The following is an 18,125-nucleotide window of genomic DNA, read 5'->3' on the forward strand; positions in this document are numbered from 1 at the left end:
CTGAAGTGCGTTGTAAAATGCATTGCCATTTGCCAAATGTTAAGTAATGTTATTTTCTACTTACATACTGAAGACTCTCATTCCAAATTCATATGTATACATCCCGTTCTGTGAGTTCAACTGCCAACATAGAGTCATGCCTTTGGTCGTGTGCGCCATCATTGAAGTGATTCAACCTCCTTTATCATGTGATTGCTTTCTCTCCAGGCCTTGATCCTTTAGACCCTTTGCGTCTCTCTTAAATTTAGATTAGGAATTCTCAAGTCAGTGTAGCCTACTCTTTGAGTCCACTAGACCTGGGTTAGAAACCCTGCTTTGTCACTCATTAACTACGTAGACTTGGGAACGTCTTTAAATCTCTCTAAGCCTCAGTTTTTTTCATCTTTAAAATGGATTATTGTGAAAATTAAATAAGCACATAATCCATGAAATACTTTGCACGATTCTTCTAATCCTGGTATTTTATTTTATTTTATTTATTTATTTTTTTTTTTTTTTTAAAGATTTTATTTTTTTTTTTTGAATAGAGACAGACTCGATCCCAGAACGCTGGGATCACGCCCTGAGCTGAAGGCAGACGCTTAACCGCTGTGCCACCCAGGCGCCCCCTAATCCTGGTATTTTAATTGCAAAGATCCCAAAATGAAAACATGTGGAAACCATCGCTTCCATGACCAGAATAATTATATTCTCAAAGACAGTGTGATCTAATGGTTCATTTAAGCTCAGGCAATACAGGGGTGCCTCGGTGGCAAGGTCGGTTAAACGTCTGACTTTGGTTCAGGTCATGATCTCAGGGTCCTGGGATCAAGCCTCATGTCCCTCTCCTACCCAGAAGGGAGTCTGCTTTCTACCTCTCCCTCTGCCCCTCCTTGCTGCTTGTGCTCTCTAAATAAATAAATAAATAAATAAATAAATAAATAAATTCTTTAAAAAAAACCTCAGGCAACACTGAGGGTTGTGTTCTTACATTCCCAGCAAAGCATAATGATGATGGTTTTTCTTTATCAATTTTGTTCCTTTGAACTTGAGTGTGCTAAAAATTCTGTGGTAAGAACTTAGCAATAAAACAATTTTATTCTTCTGGGTATTCTTCTGAATTTTCAAATGCTAACAAATAAATGGTAGTTGAATGCTACTTGGACATTAGTTTAAATTGATACCAATAGTGGGGCTCTGGTACTGCTGATTTTAAAATATGTGGCATTGATGTAGCAGGAGTGGAAATAAGGAAATTGATATTGAGACTTGGAAAGATGAAGACAAATATTTATCAGTCACAAAACAGTTGGTAAAGCTGCTACCTGTGATTGCCTTGCAATGTTGTAGCTCTTTTGGAAGAGATTGGAAAACAACATTAGTAGTGAGTGGGGGTTGTGACTGGTTACTTTTAGTAACACATGAGAAGAAAGAGGTGATCCCAGACAGAGGTCCGCACACTTGTAAGCAAAGGAAAGCAATTGAGAATAGGAAGAAGTAGAAATAAGATTCAAAAGTCATTGTACAAAAAAGTCCATTAAGGCTCAATTTTGTAGCAAAGTTCAGGTAATGGATGTGACCTCTCACAAAGCCTGATGCTTTCAATGTAGCAGCCATTATGGTGGGGGCGGGGGGAGAAGGGGGGGAAGGGGGGAGGGGAGTCAGAGTCAGGGGAGAGAAAAAGAGAGAGAGATACAGGGCCAAGAAAGCAAAGCATTAAATCAGGCTTGAGAATTATAGGTAAGAAAAAACTTTTTATGAGACCGCAGGCACATGGAATTGACTGTAAACAGGTCAGAAACTTACTAAAATTTTTGGAAGACGTATACTGCCAAAGAAACCACAACCTTGGTCTTAAAAAAAATCCTTATACTATGTGAGCCTGAAACCACACCTTAGGCCCCCAAACTTTGACAGGCAGGAAGTAGCTAAGGAAGCTCTTCAATCCTGAAACAGGACAAACTCTCCACTCCCTGTCTCAGGTCTGACTATAGAATATGGACAAAGAACCACCTCCAAAAAGATGGAATCGGGAGCCACAGAGAACAGTGGATCGGAGAGCTTATCCCATACAGCAGGCTGAGAGATTAATAAAGGAATTTACTGCACTGCTGAGGCAAAGAGGCCTTCCAGCGCCTGCCTGGCAGACTCCATTGCTGCCCTGGACCCGTGACTGGGGCGTCTCTGAGCCATTTTCCCCCTCCCCCCTTTAATGGGAGTGTTTAGTCAGTCAGCCTGTTCCTGCAGCACCCTTGTCTCTTGTGCACGTGTGTATGTGTGCGTGCATACTTGTGTGTGTGTGTGTGTGTGTGGCTGGGGGTGGGGTGAGCGGGCAGGTGGATAACTTGTTTTTCCCGCTTACAGGCCACTCACGCCATTCCAGGCCTCCCCATCTCTGAAAATGGCATTACCATTTATCCTTGGGCTTCGACTAAAGAGAGGCTTTTAAAAAAATTTCTCTTTTTGTCTCAAATTGTTCATCCACTTATCTGCAAATCTATCAGTTTTACTGGCAAAATAAATCCAGCGTTTGACCACCTCTCACTATGTCCATTTCTACCGCCCGGTTCTAAACCACCCTGATGTCTCACCTGGACGACTCCACGGGCCCTCTAATTGGTACCGTCCTTCTCTCCTCCCCACTTTCCAGCAACCCCAGCGATTGTCTCAAAGTGGAAGTGAGATCGTGGGCGTCCTCTCCCACGACTTCCCTCACATCTAAAACTCCAAGTCCCCGGCCTCCTGCTTTACCAAGTGCTGCCCCCTTTGTCCTCCTTACTGCTCCTCAGCCATGCAAAGTACTCTCTCACCTTGGGGCTCCCCCTCTCCCCATGACTATCTGCGTGGCCCCCTTCATTTCATCACTACCTCAGCTCGCATATTCCCTTCCTCAAAGAGACCCAACAGCTCTTTATTTTTCTTTGCAGCCCACATCGCCACCTGACATTTTCTAGAATATTTAAGGAGTTTTGTTTTGTTCACTGACATATATACCTAACTCCAGAACACAGCCTGGAACCTGGTGGGTGTTTGACAAATACTCATAATGTGAGTGAAGATATTGTTTGCTCCCGCATGCCACCATCACTAAGTGTGACAAAGCAAGAGCTGTTAGGGTATGGAGCAGGGTGGACCCAGTTCCTCCTGGGGCACTAAGTGAAAGCCTCCCAGCGGAGCGAGCTTCCCAGATGCTCAACCTGTGCCAGAGAGGGCTTTGCACTTGGAAGGGCCCTATTCTTGGTGAAATGCTCTGCTGTTGTTATCAGGAAATTCTTAATTATTTTGAACAAGGAGCCCTGCATCCTTTTAATGGTGACATAATTCACACATCTACAATTCACCATTTTAAAGTGTACAGTTTAGTGCTTTCCAGCATGTTCACAAAGTTGTGCAACCATCATCACCATCTAATCAGGACCTTCTCATCACCCCAGAAAGAAACCCCATACCCATTAGTAGTCATTCCCCATTTCCCACTTTCCCCCCCTGGCCATAGATAATATTCTCTGACTCAATTTGCTTCTTCTGGACATTTCATGCAAGTGAAATCAAACCTATGCGACTTTTTGTTGTCAGGCTCCTTTCACTTAGTATATTTTCAAGGTTCGTCCATTCTGTAGCACGTATCAGTACTCCATTCCTTTTTCTGGCTCAGTAATACTTCTTTGTATCCATATAGACCACACCAGTACTGGACATTTGGGTTGTTTCTACTTTTTGGCTATCATGAATAATGCTGTTATGAACACTGGTGTACTAGTGTTTGTGTGACTGTATTTTTTTAATTTTTCTTGGATATCTACCTAGGATTGGGATTGCTGGGTCATCCTGTTACTCTATGTTTAACTTTTTGAGAAACTGCCAAGCTGTTTGCCAGAGAGGCTGCACCATTTTATATTCCGTTCAGCAATGTACGGAGGGTCCAGTTTCTCTACATCCTCCCAACACTTGTTACTTTCTGTTATTGATAACATGTTATTTTTTGATTATAGCCATCCCAGAGGAGGTGAAGTACATCTCATTTGGTTTTGCATTTCCCTAGTGACTAATGATGTTGAGTATCTTTTCATGTGCCTATTGGCCATTTGTATATCTTCTCTGAAGAAATGTCTATTGAAATCCTTTGGTTATTTTTTTTAATTTTTCTTTTGTTTCTTAATTGTTGAGTCATAATAGTTTTTTATGTATTCTAGATATTAGGCCCGTATCAAATATATGATTTGCAAATACTTTCTCCCATTTTGTGGGTTGTCATTTTACTTTCTTGATAGTGTCCTTTGAAGCAAAAAAGTTTTAAATTTTGATGAAGTCTGGTTTATTTATTTAATTATTTTTGGTGGCTTAAGATTTATGTGTCTAAGAAACCCTTCCCTAATTCAAGGCCACCCAAATTTATGCTTTTGTCTCCTTCTAAGAATTTTATAGCTTTATTTCTTACATTTAGGTCTTTGATCCATTTTGAATTAAATTTTGTATATGGCATGAGGCTGGTATCCATATTCATTTTATGTTTGTGGATGTGCAATTGTTCAGCACCATTTGTTGAAAAGATTATCTTTCCTCATTGAATTGCCTTGATATCCTTGTCAAAAAGCAGTTGAGCATAGATGCATGGGTTTAGTTTTGGACACTTACTTCTGTTGCATTGATGTGTATGTCTGTTCTTAGGGCATATGCCACTGTCTTGATTATGGTAGCTTTTAATGAGTTTTAAAACTGGGAAGTATGAGTCCTATAATTACATTCTTATTTTTTTGGATTGTTTTGGCTATTGTGGGTCCCTTGCATTTCCATCCAAATTTTAGGGTCAGCTTGTCAATTTCTGAAAAATTGGCAATTAGAATTTTGATAGGAATTGAATTGACTCTGCAGGTCAATTTCAGGAATAGTGTCATGTTAATTATATGAGATCTTCCAATCCATAAACATGAAATGTCTATTTATTTCTTTAATTTACTTCAACAGTGTTTTGTAACATTTGAATTTAAGTCCTGCACTTTTGTTAATTTTTTACCAAGTATTTTATTCTCTTTGATGCTATCGTCAATGAAATTGTTTTCTTAGTTTCATTTTTAGATGGTTCCTAGCTTGTATATAGAAATACAATTAATTTTACATTGATTTTGTATCATGCATCCTTCTGAACTCCTTTATTAGCTATAATAGTTGTGTGTGTGTGTGTGTGTGTGTGTGTGTGTGTGTGTATGTTTCTCAGGAATTTCTTTCTTTCTTTTTTTTTTTTTAAAGATTTTATTTATTTATTCGACAGAGATACAGACAGCCAGCGAGAGAGGGAACACAAGCAGGGGGAGTGGGAGAGGAAGAAGCAGGCTCATAGCAGAGGAGCCTGACGTGGGGCTCGATCCCACAACGCCGGGATCACGCCCTGAGCCGAAGGCAGACGCTTAACCGCTGTGCCACCCAGGCGCCCCTGTCAGGAATTTCTATATACATGACTGTGGCATCTCCAAACGGAGATAGTTTTAATTCTTCTTTTTCATTCTGGATATCTTTTATTTCATTTTCTTGACAATTTCCCTGGCTGGAAACTTCAACTGCAATGTTGAATAGAAGTGGCAAGATGGTGCATACTTACCTCTTTCCCCATTTTAGGGCGAGAGCTTTCAGTATTTTACTATTAAATAGGATAATGTTAGAGGCTCCGAATTTTTATGTTGTATTGGGCCCTACCAGTTATGTAGCTGGTCCTGCCTCATAAAGGAGAGCACAGCTGAGCTGAGTATTAAAGTAGGGGTTGCTCAGCATATGAAGGGGAGGAGAGAGAACACCATTTGCAATATCACAGATCCTGGATCTCAGAGTGATTGAGTGTGGCAGGTACGTGAAGATCAAATGAGGAGGGAAGGAAACAGGTTGGAGAGGCAGGCTGAACGGAGCCACAGTAGACTTGCTGACTTATTAAAGGGCTTTACTTTTATTCTGTTATATATACATATATATATATATATATATATATATATTTTTTTTTTTTTTTGCCTGGGATACTATGATATTTGATACACAATAGCAGAAAATGGAATGAGGGGAAGTGAGACTAGAAATTGAGGCAGGGAGGGCAATTAGTGGATTATATATTCAAGACAATTAATCTAAATCTTGCCAGCTTTACCTTGGAATACCCATTTACTTGATTTTGAAGACTTTATCTTCCTTCTTTCTTTTTCTTTTTTTTAATGTTAAGTATTTTATTTATTTACTTGCTTACTTTTTTTTAATAATATTTTTTATTATATTATGTTAGTCACAATACAGTACATCACCTAGTTTTTGATGTAAAGTTCCATGATGCATTACTTGCGTATAACACCCAGTGCACCATGCCATACGTGCCCTCCTCAATACCCATCACCAGCCTATTCCATTCCCCCACCCCCTCCCCTCTGAAGCCCTCAGTTTGTTTCCCAGAGTCCATAGTCTTTCATGGTTCATTCCCTCTTCTGTTTACCCCCCTTTCTTCTTCCCTTTCTTCTCCTACCAATCTTCCTACTTCTTATGTTCCATAAATGAGTGAAACCATAAGATAATTGTCTTTCTCTGCTTGACTTATTTCACTTAGCGTTATCTCCTCCAGTCCCATCCATGTTGCAGCAAATGTTGAGAAATCGTTCTTTTTGATGGCTGAGTAATATTCCATTGTATATATGGACCACATCTTCTTTTTTTTTTTTTAAAGATTTTATTTATTTATTTGACAGAGAGAGACAGCCAGCTAGAGAGGGAACACAAGCAGGGGCAGAGGGAGAGGAAGAAGCAGGCTCTGAGTGGAGGAGCCCGATGCGGGGCTCGATCCCAGAACTCTGGGATCACGCACCCAGCCGAAGGCAGACACTTAACGACTGAGCCACTCAGGTGTCCCGGACCACATCTTCTTAATCCAGTCATCTGTTGAAGGGCATCTCGGCTCCTTCCATGATTTAGCTATTGTGGACATTGCTGCTATGAACATTGGGGTGCATATGGCCCTTCTCTTCACTATGTCTGTATCTTTGGGGTAAACACCCAGTAGTGCAATGGCTGGATCATAGGGTAGCTCAATTTTTAATTTTTTAAGGGACCTCCACACTGTTTTCCAAAGTGGCTGTACGAACTTGCATTCCCACCAACAATGTAGGAGGGATCCCCGTTCTCCACATCCTCTCCAACATTTGTTGTTTCCTGCCTTGACCATTTTTGCCATTCTAATTGGCATAAGGTGGCGTCTCAATGTGGTTTTGATTTGAATTTCCCTGATGGCTAATGATTTTGAACATTTTTTCATGTGTCTGTTAGCCATTTGTATGTCATCATTGGAAAAGTGTCTGTTCATATCTTCTACCCATTTCTTGATTTGTTTATTTGTTTCTTGTGTATTGAGTTTGAGAAGTTCTTTGTAGATCTTGGATACCAGTCTTTAGTCTGTAGTGTCATTTGCAAATATATTCTCCCATTCTATGGGCTGAATTACAGACCGATATCCCTGATGAATATGGATGCCAAAATTCTCAACAAGATCCTAGCTAATAGGATCCAACAGTACATTAAAAGGATTATCCATCATGACCAAGTGGGATTCATTCCTGGGATGCAAGGGTGGTTCAACATTCACAAATCGATCAGTGTGATAGGTCATATCAATGAGAAAAGAGTCAAGAACCATATGATCCTCTCAATAGATGCAGAAAAAGCTTTTGACAAAATACAGCATCTTTCCTGATTAAAACCCTCCAGGGTGTAGGGATAGAGGGTACATTCCTCAATTTCATAAAAACCATCTATGAAAAGCCTACAGCGAATATCATTCTCAATGGGGAAAAGCTGGAAGCCTTTCCCTTAAGATCAGGAACACGACAAGGATGCCCATTCCTGCCATTATTATTCAACATAGTACTAGACGTCCTTGCAACAGCAATCAGACAACAAAAAGGGATCAAATGTATCCAAATCGGCAAAGAAGAAGTCAAACTGTCTCTCTTCGCAGATGACATGATACTCTATGTGGAAAACCCAAAAGCATCCACCGCCAAACTACTAGAAGTTATAGAGCAATTCAGTAATGTGGCGGGATACAAAATCAGTGCTCAGAAATCAGTTGCATTTCTCTACACAAACGATGAGACTGAAGAAAGAGAAATTAGGGAATCCATTCCATTAACAACTGCACCAAAAATCATACGTTATCTCGGAATTAACTTAACCAGAGAGGTAAAGTATCTATATTCTAGAAACTACAAATCACCCTTCTTTATTTTTCTTAAATGAAAAAACATTTAGTAATGGAAACATAAATACTGAGCAACTATTTCAGAGTTATGCTAATACCAGTAATGGGCTTTACAATGTATGTTTTGTTATGAAAAATATGTTTTTATATTTATGATAGCCTGGAAAATTGAGATTAATGATTTTTTTAAGTTTGCTTTTTATTTATTTATTTATTCATTTATTTAGTATGTTCCGTTAGCCAACATATAGTACGTCATTAGTTGTAGTGTTCAAAGCTTCATTAGTTGCATATAACACCGTCTTATATGGTAAGGAAAAATGGGGCCTAGAAGATGTCATTAGTAAATTCAGGAATAGAATTAGTAATTCTGGAATGTTTTGCATTTGCGTCTTACTAACCACCCTTACCCACTTTAGGCGTTACCTGACACATTAGCAAAATCAAAATATACTCCTTTTCTCCCTTCCTCCTCCCTCCTTTCTTTCCTTTTTTTCTCTACTCATCTCCCTTTCCCTTTCTTTTACACTTACCAATAATTAGTTAATTCCTCAAAATTTATTTAGGACCTAAGAGGCTAAAATAGACCTGTAACACATTCCTTGTCCTTGAAGAGCTTTTGGACTGATGAGTGGCTAAAGTGAAGCAAGACAGCCATATTTCAAAAGAGAGTGTGATGTGTCATCGTTACCCTTCCTTCATGTGTCTGAATTTATTGAATGACCCTCTGCCGCAGCCCGGTCACTATGGCCTTCATTAAGATGAGCTTATAGCCTCTGTTATGTACATGATAGTGTTTAATAAATACTGCTCTGTTGAGTGTGTTTAGCTTGAGATGGATTGAAAGGACTAGAGGTAGAATTAGTGACTAAGTTTACAGAAACGGTAAAAAGAGCCAAAGAACAAAACCAGCTAGATCCTATAAGAGTCGGACGAACTGAAGCTTCTGCCTGATCACGTATAGCTATAAATTCCTAGTCAATTCCCTGGATTCACAGATCTGGAAAGTGATGGGCCATTTGAGGGGAAACTCCTCTATCTTCCTTCAAATTATATAACACTAAATCCATGTCATTAAACAAATGATTCTAACCCTTTTTTTTCCCTTGCCTTTATTGGATTTCAAGTTCAGTACACATTGAAATTATTCAATTTTGATATCACTTTTATGATCAAATGTCCTACTTTTGAAATGGAAAGCTCAGTTGGCCATGTTCCCTGTTAAGTTTAAGAAGCTTTTATCATTTAAATAAATTAAACCTTCCAGCATGGGCTCCACAGAACATAATGAAGCACGGAGAAGAAAAGCTTAAATGAAATAAACCTCTTTGCTGATAGAAACAGTATAGGCTCTTGTGCATTCTACCAATAAATGTGTGGCTGGAGTCATAGCCTGATTCGTGATTTTTTTTTTTTTTTTTTTTTGGTTTTGTCCTTAATTTTTGTGGTGTTCATCAGCAATTCGATTTGCCATTGGGCAAAAGATAGACAAAGAGTACATCAGGTGCAAAGGTTCTAGGTTATTAATACTGAGGGAAAAACCCAAATAGATTTTTAAAAGATGATTTAATACTATGTTGAGATTCATAGATACACATTTTCTTTTCTTTTACATTGTTTAGTTCATGTGTTCTAGGAACACTCAGATGCTTTCACATAAAATAATTTCTTTGGGGGAATTAAAAAAAATTTTCTAGAGAAAAATCATTATCATTTCTACGTAATGATTAGGTAAAATTAATCTATATAACTTACGTGTTTATTGAGCAGGAAGTGTTTTCCTTTCTGTATGACACATTGCCCATACAGGAATCAGCTGAATTATGAAAATGCTTATTGTTTGCAGATCTTTCAATTGCCAAAGGCTAGTAGGTAAAAATTTTAACACTCTAAATAAAAACATCTTTCTAAAGGGCTTACCTAAATAAAATGTATCCATCTTTCCATTCTGTTATTAAGTTGAACCATTTTATTATATGCATAATTAAAAAGTTAAAGGTAAAAAGCGCTTCTTAAAAGGAGGGATTCAGCACAATATATTTGAGAATGCTCATGCTTGTAATGGTAATGTAGTATAATTACCATGCTATTTTTATGATGAAATGTAGTCTCCTTAGTAATAAAAATACATTGTTATTTAAATTTGGAGTTTAGGATCATAAAGTTATCTTTAAAACAATGAGAACTTATAGAGAGGGTCTATTACATTTAATGGTTTTGAAAAAAGTGAGTTACTTCCATTAGGCACCCCTGCTGTTTTATTTTCTTGGTCTGTAATGCATTCTTTATAACTTAAGGCAGGACAAAAAGCTATCATATTTTACATATACCACATGGTTCAACTGGTGGTGGTACCTCAGTAGATAATTAGTCTTTAAACCTTGTAAACATGATAAAATCATCTCTTCATTTTTTATTTGTTTTTAATTTCAGTGCTTGTTACCTTGCATTAAAAAAGCGTGGCATTGTCACCAACTGGAAAATAAGTTCTTAATGGATTTGTTATTGCATCCTTACAATGGAATTGAAGATAGGTTCTTGTTTAAGTTCTTTAATGATTGATTTGTGGGCCAACATTTGCTAATATCTACTTGTGCCCAGCAGTGGGCGAGGTGCTGAGGATGCCGGGAGGTAGATGATGTAGTGTTTGGCTCCAAATAAGGAAATAAGAGTAGACATTAATGATCAATTACAATAATACAGATAACATTGATTCATTGTTTAGAGAGTGAAAAATAATTTCTAGAAAGTAGAAAATCTTCCTATTTGTAGTATGTTCTATTCATAGACCTATTACGGACATACTTTGCTGAATGTATGAGAGGTTACTGAATTAATGAATAATATTTACTTATTGAGGACTTCCAGTGTGACACTGTTGTAGTGACTAGAGACACAGCACGTAACAAAAGAGACAAAAATCCCTGCCCCCATAAACAAATGAATCTAGGCAGGAGTGGGATCAAGAATGGTATTAGAGTCCAGGGAAAATTACACTTATTGACCCGCCCTGCCTCGTGCTTTTGGTAAAGGTAATATATTCAAGCAGAAGAAAGTTAGAAGAAAACACAAGAGCTGCCTTGAAGAAAGCAAGAAGCTACAAAATGGCAGCATGTATTTTAAAGGGAAATAGAGTGAAGCCAGCCTACTGACTTTGCCTTTGAGAATGAGGAGAGCTTAGAGGCTGCCTCTCCCAATACCCTCCCCAGCTATCAGTTACCCAGCAAGCACAGATCTGCGGTCCTTTCTTCAAGTCACTGCTTTCAGGGATGTTTCTCCATGGCAAACGTTCTGTGAAGGGTTATCTGTTGGGTGTGAAACTGCTGTATCATTCCCTACTTTACCCACTCAACTATCCACATCTCTGTGGGGCCCAGGAGGAAGTATCAAAATTACCTTACAGAGCTGCAGTAGAGTGTAATGGTTAGGACGGTTGGCAGGTGGACTTCTTGGATTTATCCTGGCCACTTACTCCTTGGGTGACCTGAGGCAGACCACCAAATCAACTCTCCACGCCTCAGTTTGCTCTCCTGTAACATGAGAATAATAGGGCCTATATCAAAGAGTAGTTATGAGAGTTAAATGAGATAATACATGTGCGGAAGTGACCCTTTGCTATATGCATACTTTTAATAACTATTTTTCAATAAGTCATAATTTCCATTCTACAGCCAAAAGAAATAAAATAAATTTCATCTCATTCAGTAAACTCCATCTAACCCAGTAATTTTTTAAAAGTCACCTCTGGCTTAAAAGCCTGGTTATGGTAAGTAGTTGATAAAATCCAAGTATTATTGTTTTTAATTGGGCTCCAGGTCCAATTCTGTAGCTTGGGTAAGAAGTTTCCTCATGACCCTGTCTTCCCAGCCCTCCCTCTGCACCTGCTTCCACTTTCACTGGGCTCATGATTGCCTGTGGGCCTGCTACTAAGGGAAGAGGGGTCCACTTCACACCCAGCACTTGTCTGTGAGACCTGGAGGGCTTGTGGGTAACTCTTCAGAGTGTTGGCCTTTGAGCTGGCTGCACCAACTACTGGCCACTATTTATTGTATGCCATATTAAATGGTCTGAGCCCTGGCAGCAGGTGTCCTACAGAGTGCAGTAACTTCTCCCACTTCATGAAGTACCTTTGCCTCATCTGGCTTCTCTGGGGCTGAAATCACAACTGTCTACCTTCTGTAGTTCCTAGGCCCATGGGGGTCCTAGCCATGCCCATTGAGGCTCACAAGAAGTGTGGGTAGAAACAAAGAAGCAAACCTTTCCTCTCTAAAGAGGGTGTATGCTTTTCTAGCAGGCTTTGTTGGCTCTTGAGAGTAAATGTATGGGTCCTGATGTCTGCAAACTCCAGATGAGAAGTCAGGGCATCTTTCAATGTGCATAAGTTCCCCTCAAGCTCCGGGGGCTACGACTAGAAATACCTCATCTCCTATCCCCCTGGAGTGGGGAGATGGAGGGAAAGGAACAATGTGCAGCACTTAGGATTCTGATATCCCAAATCCCTCTTCTTTCTTTCTCAATTCCTTTTATATTTTCATGGTGGCCAAATGTGCCAACCCAGTTCTATCTCATTTGTCCCGTGATACAGACTGGCTGTGTGGCTCTGTGACAGGACTCCCTTTGTTCTAGGTAGTTTGGCATTTGGAGTCTCTGTTCTCAGCTTAATTGTAGGTGTCTAGACACCTTTGTTTGCTCTTGGTTTGTGGGGAGGGGCCAGGTGGTGGTCAGGGAAACTGCCAAAGGCTTATTTTATAGATGTATTACATGGGCTTAAATCACTAAACACTCTAAACTTGCTAAGCACACAATAATTGTAAGCAATAGTTAGCCATTATATTGAAATTTTAAAACATAAAGCTCTAGCCTAAGATACCAACAAATTCTCAGTTCCAGGGACACCAAATATTTTAATTTCTAAAAACTGTGAACTTCACACAGCAGTACACATGGACACTATGGAGATAGTAATATTTTTGTCTCTTATATACCAGTAGTGTTGCCAAATTTAGTAAACAAAAATATAGGACATGCAGTTAAATTTAATTTCAGGTAAACAACAAATACGTTTTAAAGTATAAATATGTCCCATTCATATAAATAATGTCTGATTTTTCCATATAAGTATGTCCCAAATATTGCATGGATATCCTGCATTTTATCTAACATTCTTATGTACCAATCACCTGCCTTCCTTCATTGAGAGTTTGAAAAAGATCCTTTTACTGTAAATGAAAGGTGACTCAGTTACTACATTTGCACCAAGGCTGTATCTAGCCAAGGCTAAGGTGCTTTTAAAAAAACAAAAGGTCAGAGTTGAGTGGGAAGGAGGCCAGTGGCCAGTCATTTGTCCCCTCATGTTGGTTCCTAAACCAAACTGAGTACCTTTTCGATAAAAAGGGATGGAAAAAAGAATATGGTATCTGTGTTTCCATGTTTCAATCTATCTCATTCCAATAATATCTTGAAGGCTCAGCATAAGCTCTGTTTACTTAGGAAGTATGAGAAACATGTCAACCCTTTGAAAAACTTCTAATTAAACTGCAGGAGCTTTGATGTTAGACTTTCAGATTTGTATTACATCATTTAAAAAGATCCAATTTCGGGGTGCCTGGGTGGCTCCGTCAGGCATCTGCCTTCAGCTCAAGTCATGATCCCAGAGTCCTGGGATAGAGCCCTGTGTCGGGGTCTCTACTTAGTGGGGAGCCTGCTTCTCCCTCTCCCACTGCTGCTCCCCCTGCTTGTGCTTGCTCGCTCTCTGTCAAATAAATAAATAAAATCTCATGTGCCACCAGAGAGGGAAAAACATGCTGGTCTTTATAGACAGTTATCGAGTTTAGAGAAGATTTATTTTAAAATACAAATCATTAGCACTTGATAAGCTGTATGCAGTGCCTCAGTCTCAATTTAGAAAGGTGCTCTTGGAGAATTGCTGTGTCTCTGACTTTTCTGGTAAGTGACCATCACTCGTATTGGTCTCTAGTATAAATCGATGTTTGTATGTTACTCTGGAAGCTGCTGAATCTTCAAGAGGTGATGGAATTGGTTTCAAATAGAAAGTATTTTATGAGAGTTCAATGGAGAGAACCAACATACTTTGCGTGTCTTTTATATGCCGCGGACTTCACGGGTATCTCCAGTCTAAACAATAAGTTAATGAGAGAGGGTGCCGAGGTCAGTAATTTCGCCAGCCTCATAAAATGACCTGATTCTGAGAGCGCTGTATCTAATATAACTCCTTTCTGAATTTTCCTTATAGCCCTCACCTGCAGTTATTTTGTTCTTCAGAAGGAGACTGAGCAAAAAATCTCTGATAATATGAGTGGTGATTTCTTACATGGTGAACACTTTTACTTCTCTTGATGGAGTTATAAGTTCTTCCCGGTATTATTTTCAAAAGACATTTTGAATGAAATTTATGTGTACTTATTTGTGGTTACCTATCTAAGAGCACATGCACTATGTATTTAATTCTATAGTTAAAATTCACCCCCAAAATTAAAAAAAAAAAACGAATTCAAAGAATACATGCACCCCTCTTTATTGCAATATTATTTTCAATAGCTAAATTATGGAAGCAACCCCAGTGTCCACTGGTAGATAAATGGATAAAGACAGTGTGGTATACATATACAATAAAATATTATTCAGCCATTAACAAAGAATATATTGCCAATTGCAACAACACGGATGGAGGTAGAGAGTATAATGCTAAGTGAAATAAGTTGGCTGGAGAAAGACAAATACCATATGATTTCACCCAAATGTGGAATTTAAGAAACAAATGAGCATAGGGGGAAAAAAAAAAAGATAGAGAGAGAAAGAGAGATAAACCAGGAAACAGCCTCTTAACTATAGAGAACAAACTGATGGTTACCAGAGGGGAGGGGGATGGGTGAAACAGGTGATGGGGATTAAGGAGTGCACTTGTGATGGGTGCTGGGTGATGTGTGGAAGTGTTGAATCACTGTGTTGTACATTTGAAACTAACAGAACATTGTATGTTAACAATACTGGAATTAAAAAACTTAATAAAAAAACTTCTGGAAATATGCACAGAAAGCTATTAACAATATCTAGTTCTGAGGCAACAAACTGAAGTCTGAATGGGAGAAACACTTAACACTGAAATTGTTTATAATATTTCAAAAGGTAAGAACACCCTGTATGTAGGTTGGAATAATGATAAAAGGAAAACAAATACTAACAGTAAAAAAACAATTTTAAAGAATATTGAAATTTGAAGAGTCCAATCTCCCACCCCGTGATAGTATTACATGGACAACATCCTTACTTCTTTTTGGATATTTTAGTGGTGTGACGTTCACCAGTTTTCAAGGCTGTTTATTCAGTGAATAAATAGCAGTTTAGAATGAAGTATATATTGAGCTGGTATTTACCTCTCAGGAATTTTACTTACAGATCCTAATTCCCCCCTCTGCAGCCACCTAAATAAATGTAATCCCTCCTGCCACCCAACACAGGTGCTATGTTAGTAAAACCTCTAATGTTTTGATACTTTAATAGCCTGGAACTCATAATTTGACCCCTAAGCAGAGGATGTTATTAAAAATGGTATGGAATATATTCGTATATAAAAGGAAAACATACAGGAAATAGTGATGTATTCCTGGGAAATTTAATGTATTTCCTTAAACACATATGCATACACGCATATAATATACTAACATACATATTTATATATTTTCTATTAAACGAGAACATAAACTAGAAAGCAAGTACCTCTCTTCATTTGTCTCTCCATTCCATTGCCTCTTCCGTATGCAAGCGAGCAGGACGACCCGAGCTAAGTCAGTGCTCCTACGGTGAGTTTCAGTCTACTGCATCTGTTAGATGGCCTTGGGTATTTTTTCCCTTCTGAAGTGATACTACCCTGAGTTCAAGAGTTTCCTCAGCAAAACAAAGTTTATCCAGCATCCTGTCACACAATTATAAGTCCATCTATGTTTATAATCATGTTCTGGACGTCTCTCCCCCTCCACAGATCATTTTCCGGAAGATCAGTGACGTGAAGAAAGAGGAAGAGGAGCGCCTCAGGCAGAAGAACGAGGTCACCCTCAGCATCCCCGTGGACCACCCAGTCCGGAAGCTCTTCCAGAAGTTCAAGCAGCAGAAGGAGCTGCGGAATCAGGGGTCCACCCAGAGCGACCCCGAGCGGAACCAGCTCCAGGTGGAGAGCCGCTCCTTACAGAACGGAGCCTCCATCACGGGCACCAGTGTGGTCACCGTGTCGCAGATCACACCCATCCAGACGTCTCTGGCCTACGTGAAAACCAGCGAGTCCCTCAAGCAAAACAACCGCGATGCCATGGAGCTCAAGCCCAATGGTGGTGCTGACCCCAAATGTCTCAAGGTCAACAGCCCCATCAGGATGAAGAACGGAAATGGGAGGGGATGGCTGCGACTCAAGAATAACGTGGGGGCCCACGAGGAGAAAAAGGAAGACTGGAATAACGTCACGAAAGCCGAGTCGATGGGGCTGTTGTCAGAGGACCCCAAGGGCAGCGATTCCGAGAACAGCGTTACCAAAAACCCATTAAGGAAAACAGATTCTTGTGACAGTGGGATTACAAAAAGTGACCTTCGTCTGGATAAGGCCGGAGAGGCCCGAAGTCCGCTGGAGCACAGCCCGATTCAGGCCGATGCCAAGCACCCCTTTTATCCCATCCCAGAGCAGGCCTTACAAACCACACTGCAGGAAGTCAAGCACGAACTCAAAGAGGACATTCAGCTGCTGAGCTGCAGAATGACTGCCCTGGAAAAGCAGGTGGCAGAAATTTTAAAAATACTCTCCGAAAAAAGCGTGCCCCAGACCTCTTCTCCCAAATCCCAAATGCCACTCCAAGTACCTCCCCAAATACCATGTCAGGATATTTTTAGTGTTTCAAGGCCTGAGTCACCTGAATCTGACAAAGACGAAATCCACTTTTAATATACATACATATATATTTGTTAATATATTAAAAACAGTATATACATCTATATACATATGTGTGTATATACAGTATATACATATATATATTTTCACTTGCTTTCAATATGATGAACACAATATGGATTTTGATATGTAAATATTGCATGTCCAGCTGGATTCTGGCCTGCCAAAGAAGATGATTATTTAAAATATAGATATTGCTTGTATATTATGCAGTTGACTGCATGCACACTTTACATTTATTTATAATCTCTATTCTAATACAAAAAAAGTATGATTTTTGTTAACCAAGACAATGTAATATTTGAAGAATCAGGGTCCAACCTGCCAATGTTTCCATGACAAATTTGATCTCAGGCTGAGTATATTGAGCTGTCATTTTCTCACTGTTCTGTTAAGTTAAAATTGTAGATTAATGCCAAGGGAGAGTTCAACCTTTTAGACTGTTGGTACCATTTTATAATCTCTTTTCATAGGGTATTTTTCTGTAACTTAGTGTTGGGTTATTTTCCCCAACAGGCAGTGTTTGCTCCATCTAAATGACTGTTTTGTTGCCTAAATCAGATAGCAGTGTGGGGTATTGAGAACGTATTGCTAGGAGTTTTGTGCATGAATTGCATTTTCGCTCAACTATACCGCTCCTTTTTTAACACTATACTTAGATAGTAATCATTAACTCTTATGTAAGGAAATCCCTACTCCCTCCGTCTTGGAGAACAGCTGCCATCTTATAAGCTGATTTTATCAACCCCATAAATATGAAACTATTAATATAGTGTATATTATTATAGAAAAACTGCACCACAGGGTAAAAGGGCCTTTTAACAATTCACGTTAGTGATGCTGGTTTTCCAAATGTGATGAATGTTCTAAATTTGTGTTTCTAAAACTTGTCCAAAGGCGAGGTTGAAAGGCTCTTGGCAAAGAAACAAAACACATTTAAGTAATCATATCAAAATTTTAACTATAATATAA

At 39.1% G+C, this 18,125-nt stretch overlaps 1 protein-coding gene across 1 annotated transcript in view; it reads left to right on the forward strand.

Moving 5' to 3' along the window:
- The window catches only part of KCNH5 (potassium voltage-gated channel subfamily H member 5), a 282,791-nt gene extending 265,644 nt beyond the window's left edge, over positions 1 to 17,147 (forward strand). Inside the window, exon 11 of the mRNA XM_008701136.1 lies at positions 16,200 to 17,147. Within this exon, the coding sequence (XP_008699358.1) occupies positions 16,200 to 17,147 (948 nt within the window). The remainder of the gene's footprint in view (positions 1 to 16,199) is intronic.
- Positions 17,148 to 18,125: the final 978 nt, after the last annotated feature.

This window comes from Ursus maritimus, unplaced genomic scaffold (genome assembly GCF_017311325.1).
Source record: "Ursus maritimus isolate PB19 unplaced genomic scaffold, ASM1731132v1 scaffold_25, whole genome shotgun sequence".
NCBI lineage: Eukaryota > Metazoa > Chordata > Mammalia > Carnivora > Ursidae > Ursus > Ursus maritimus.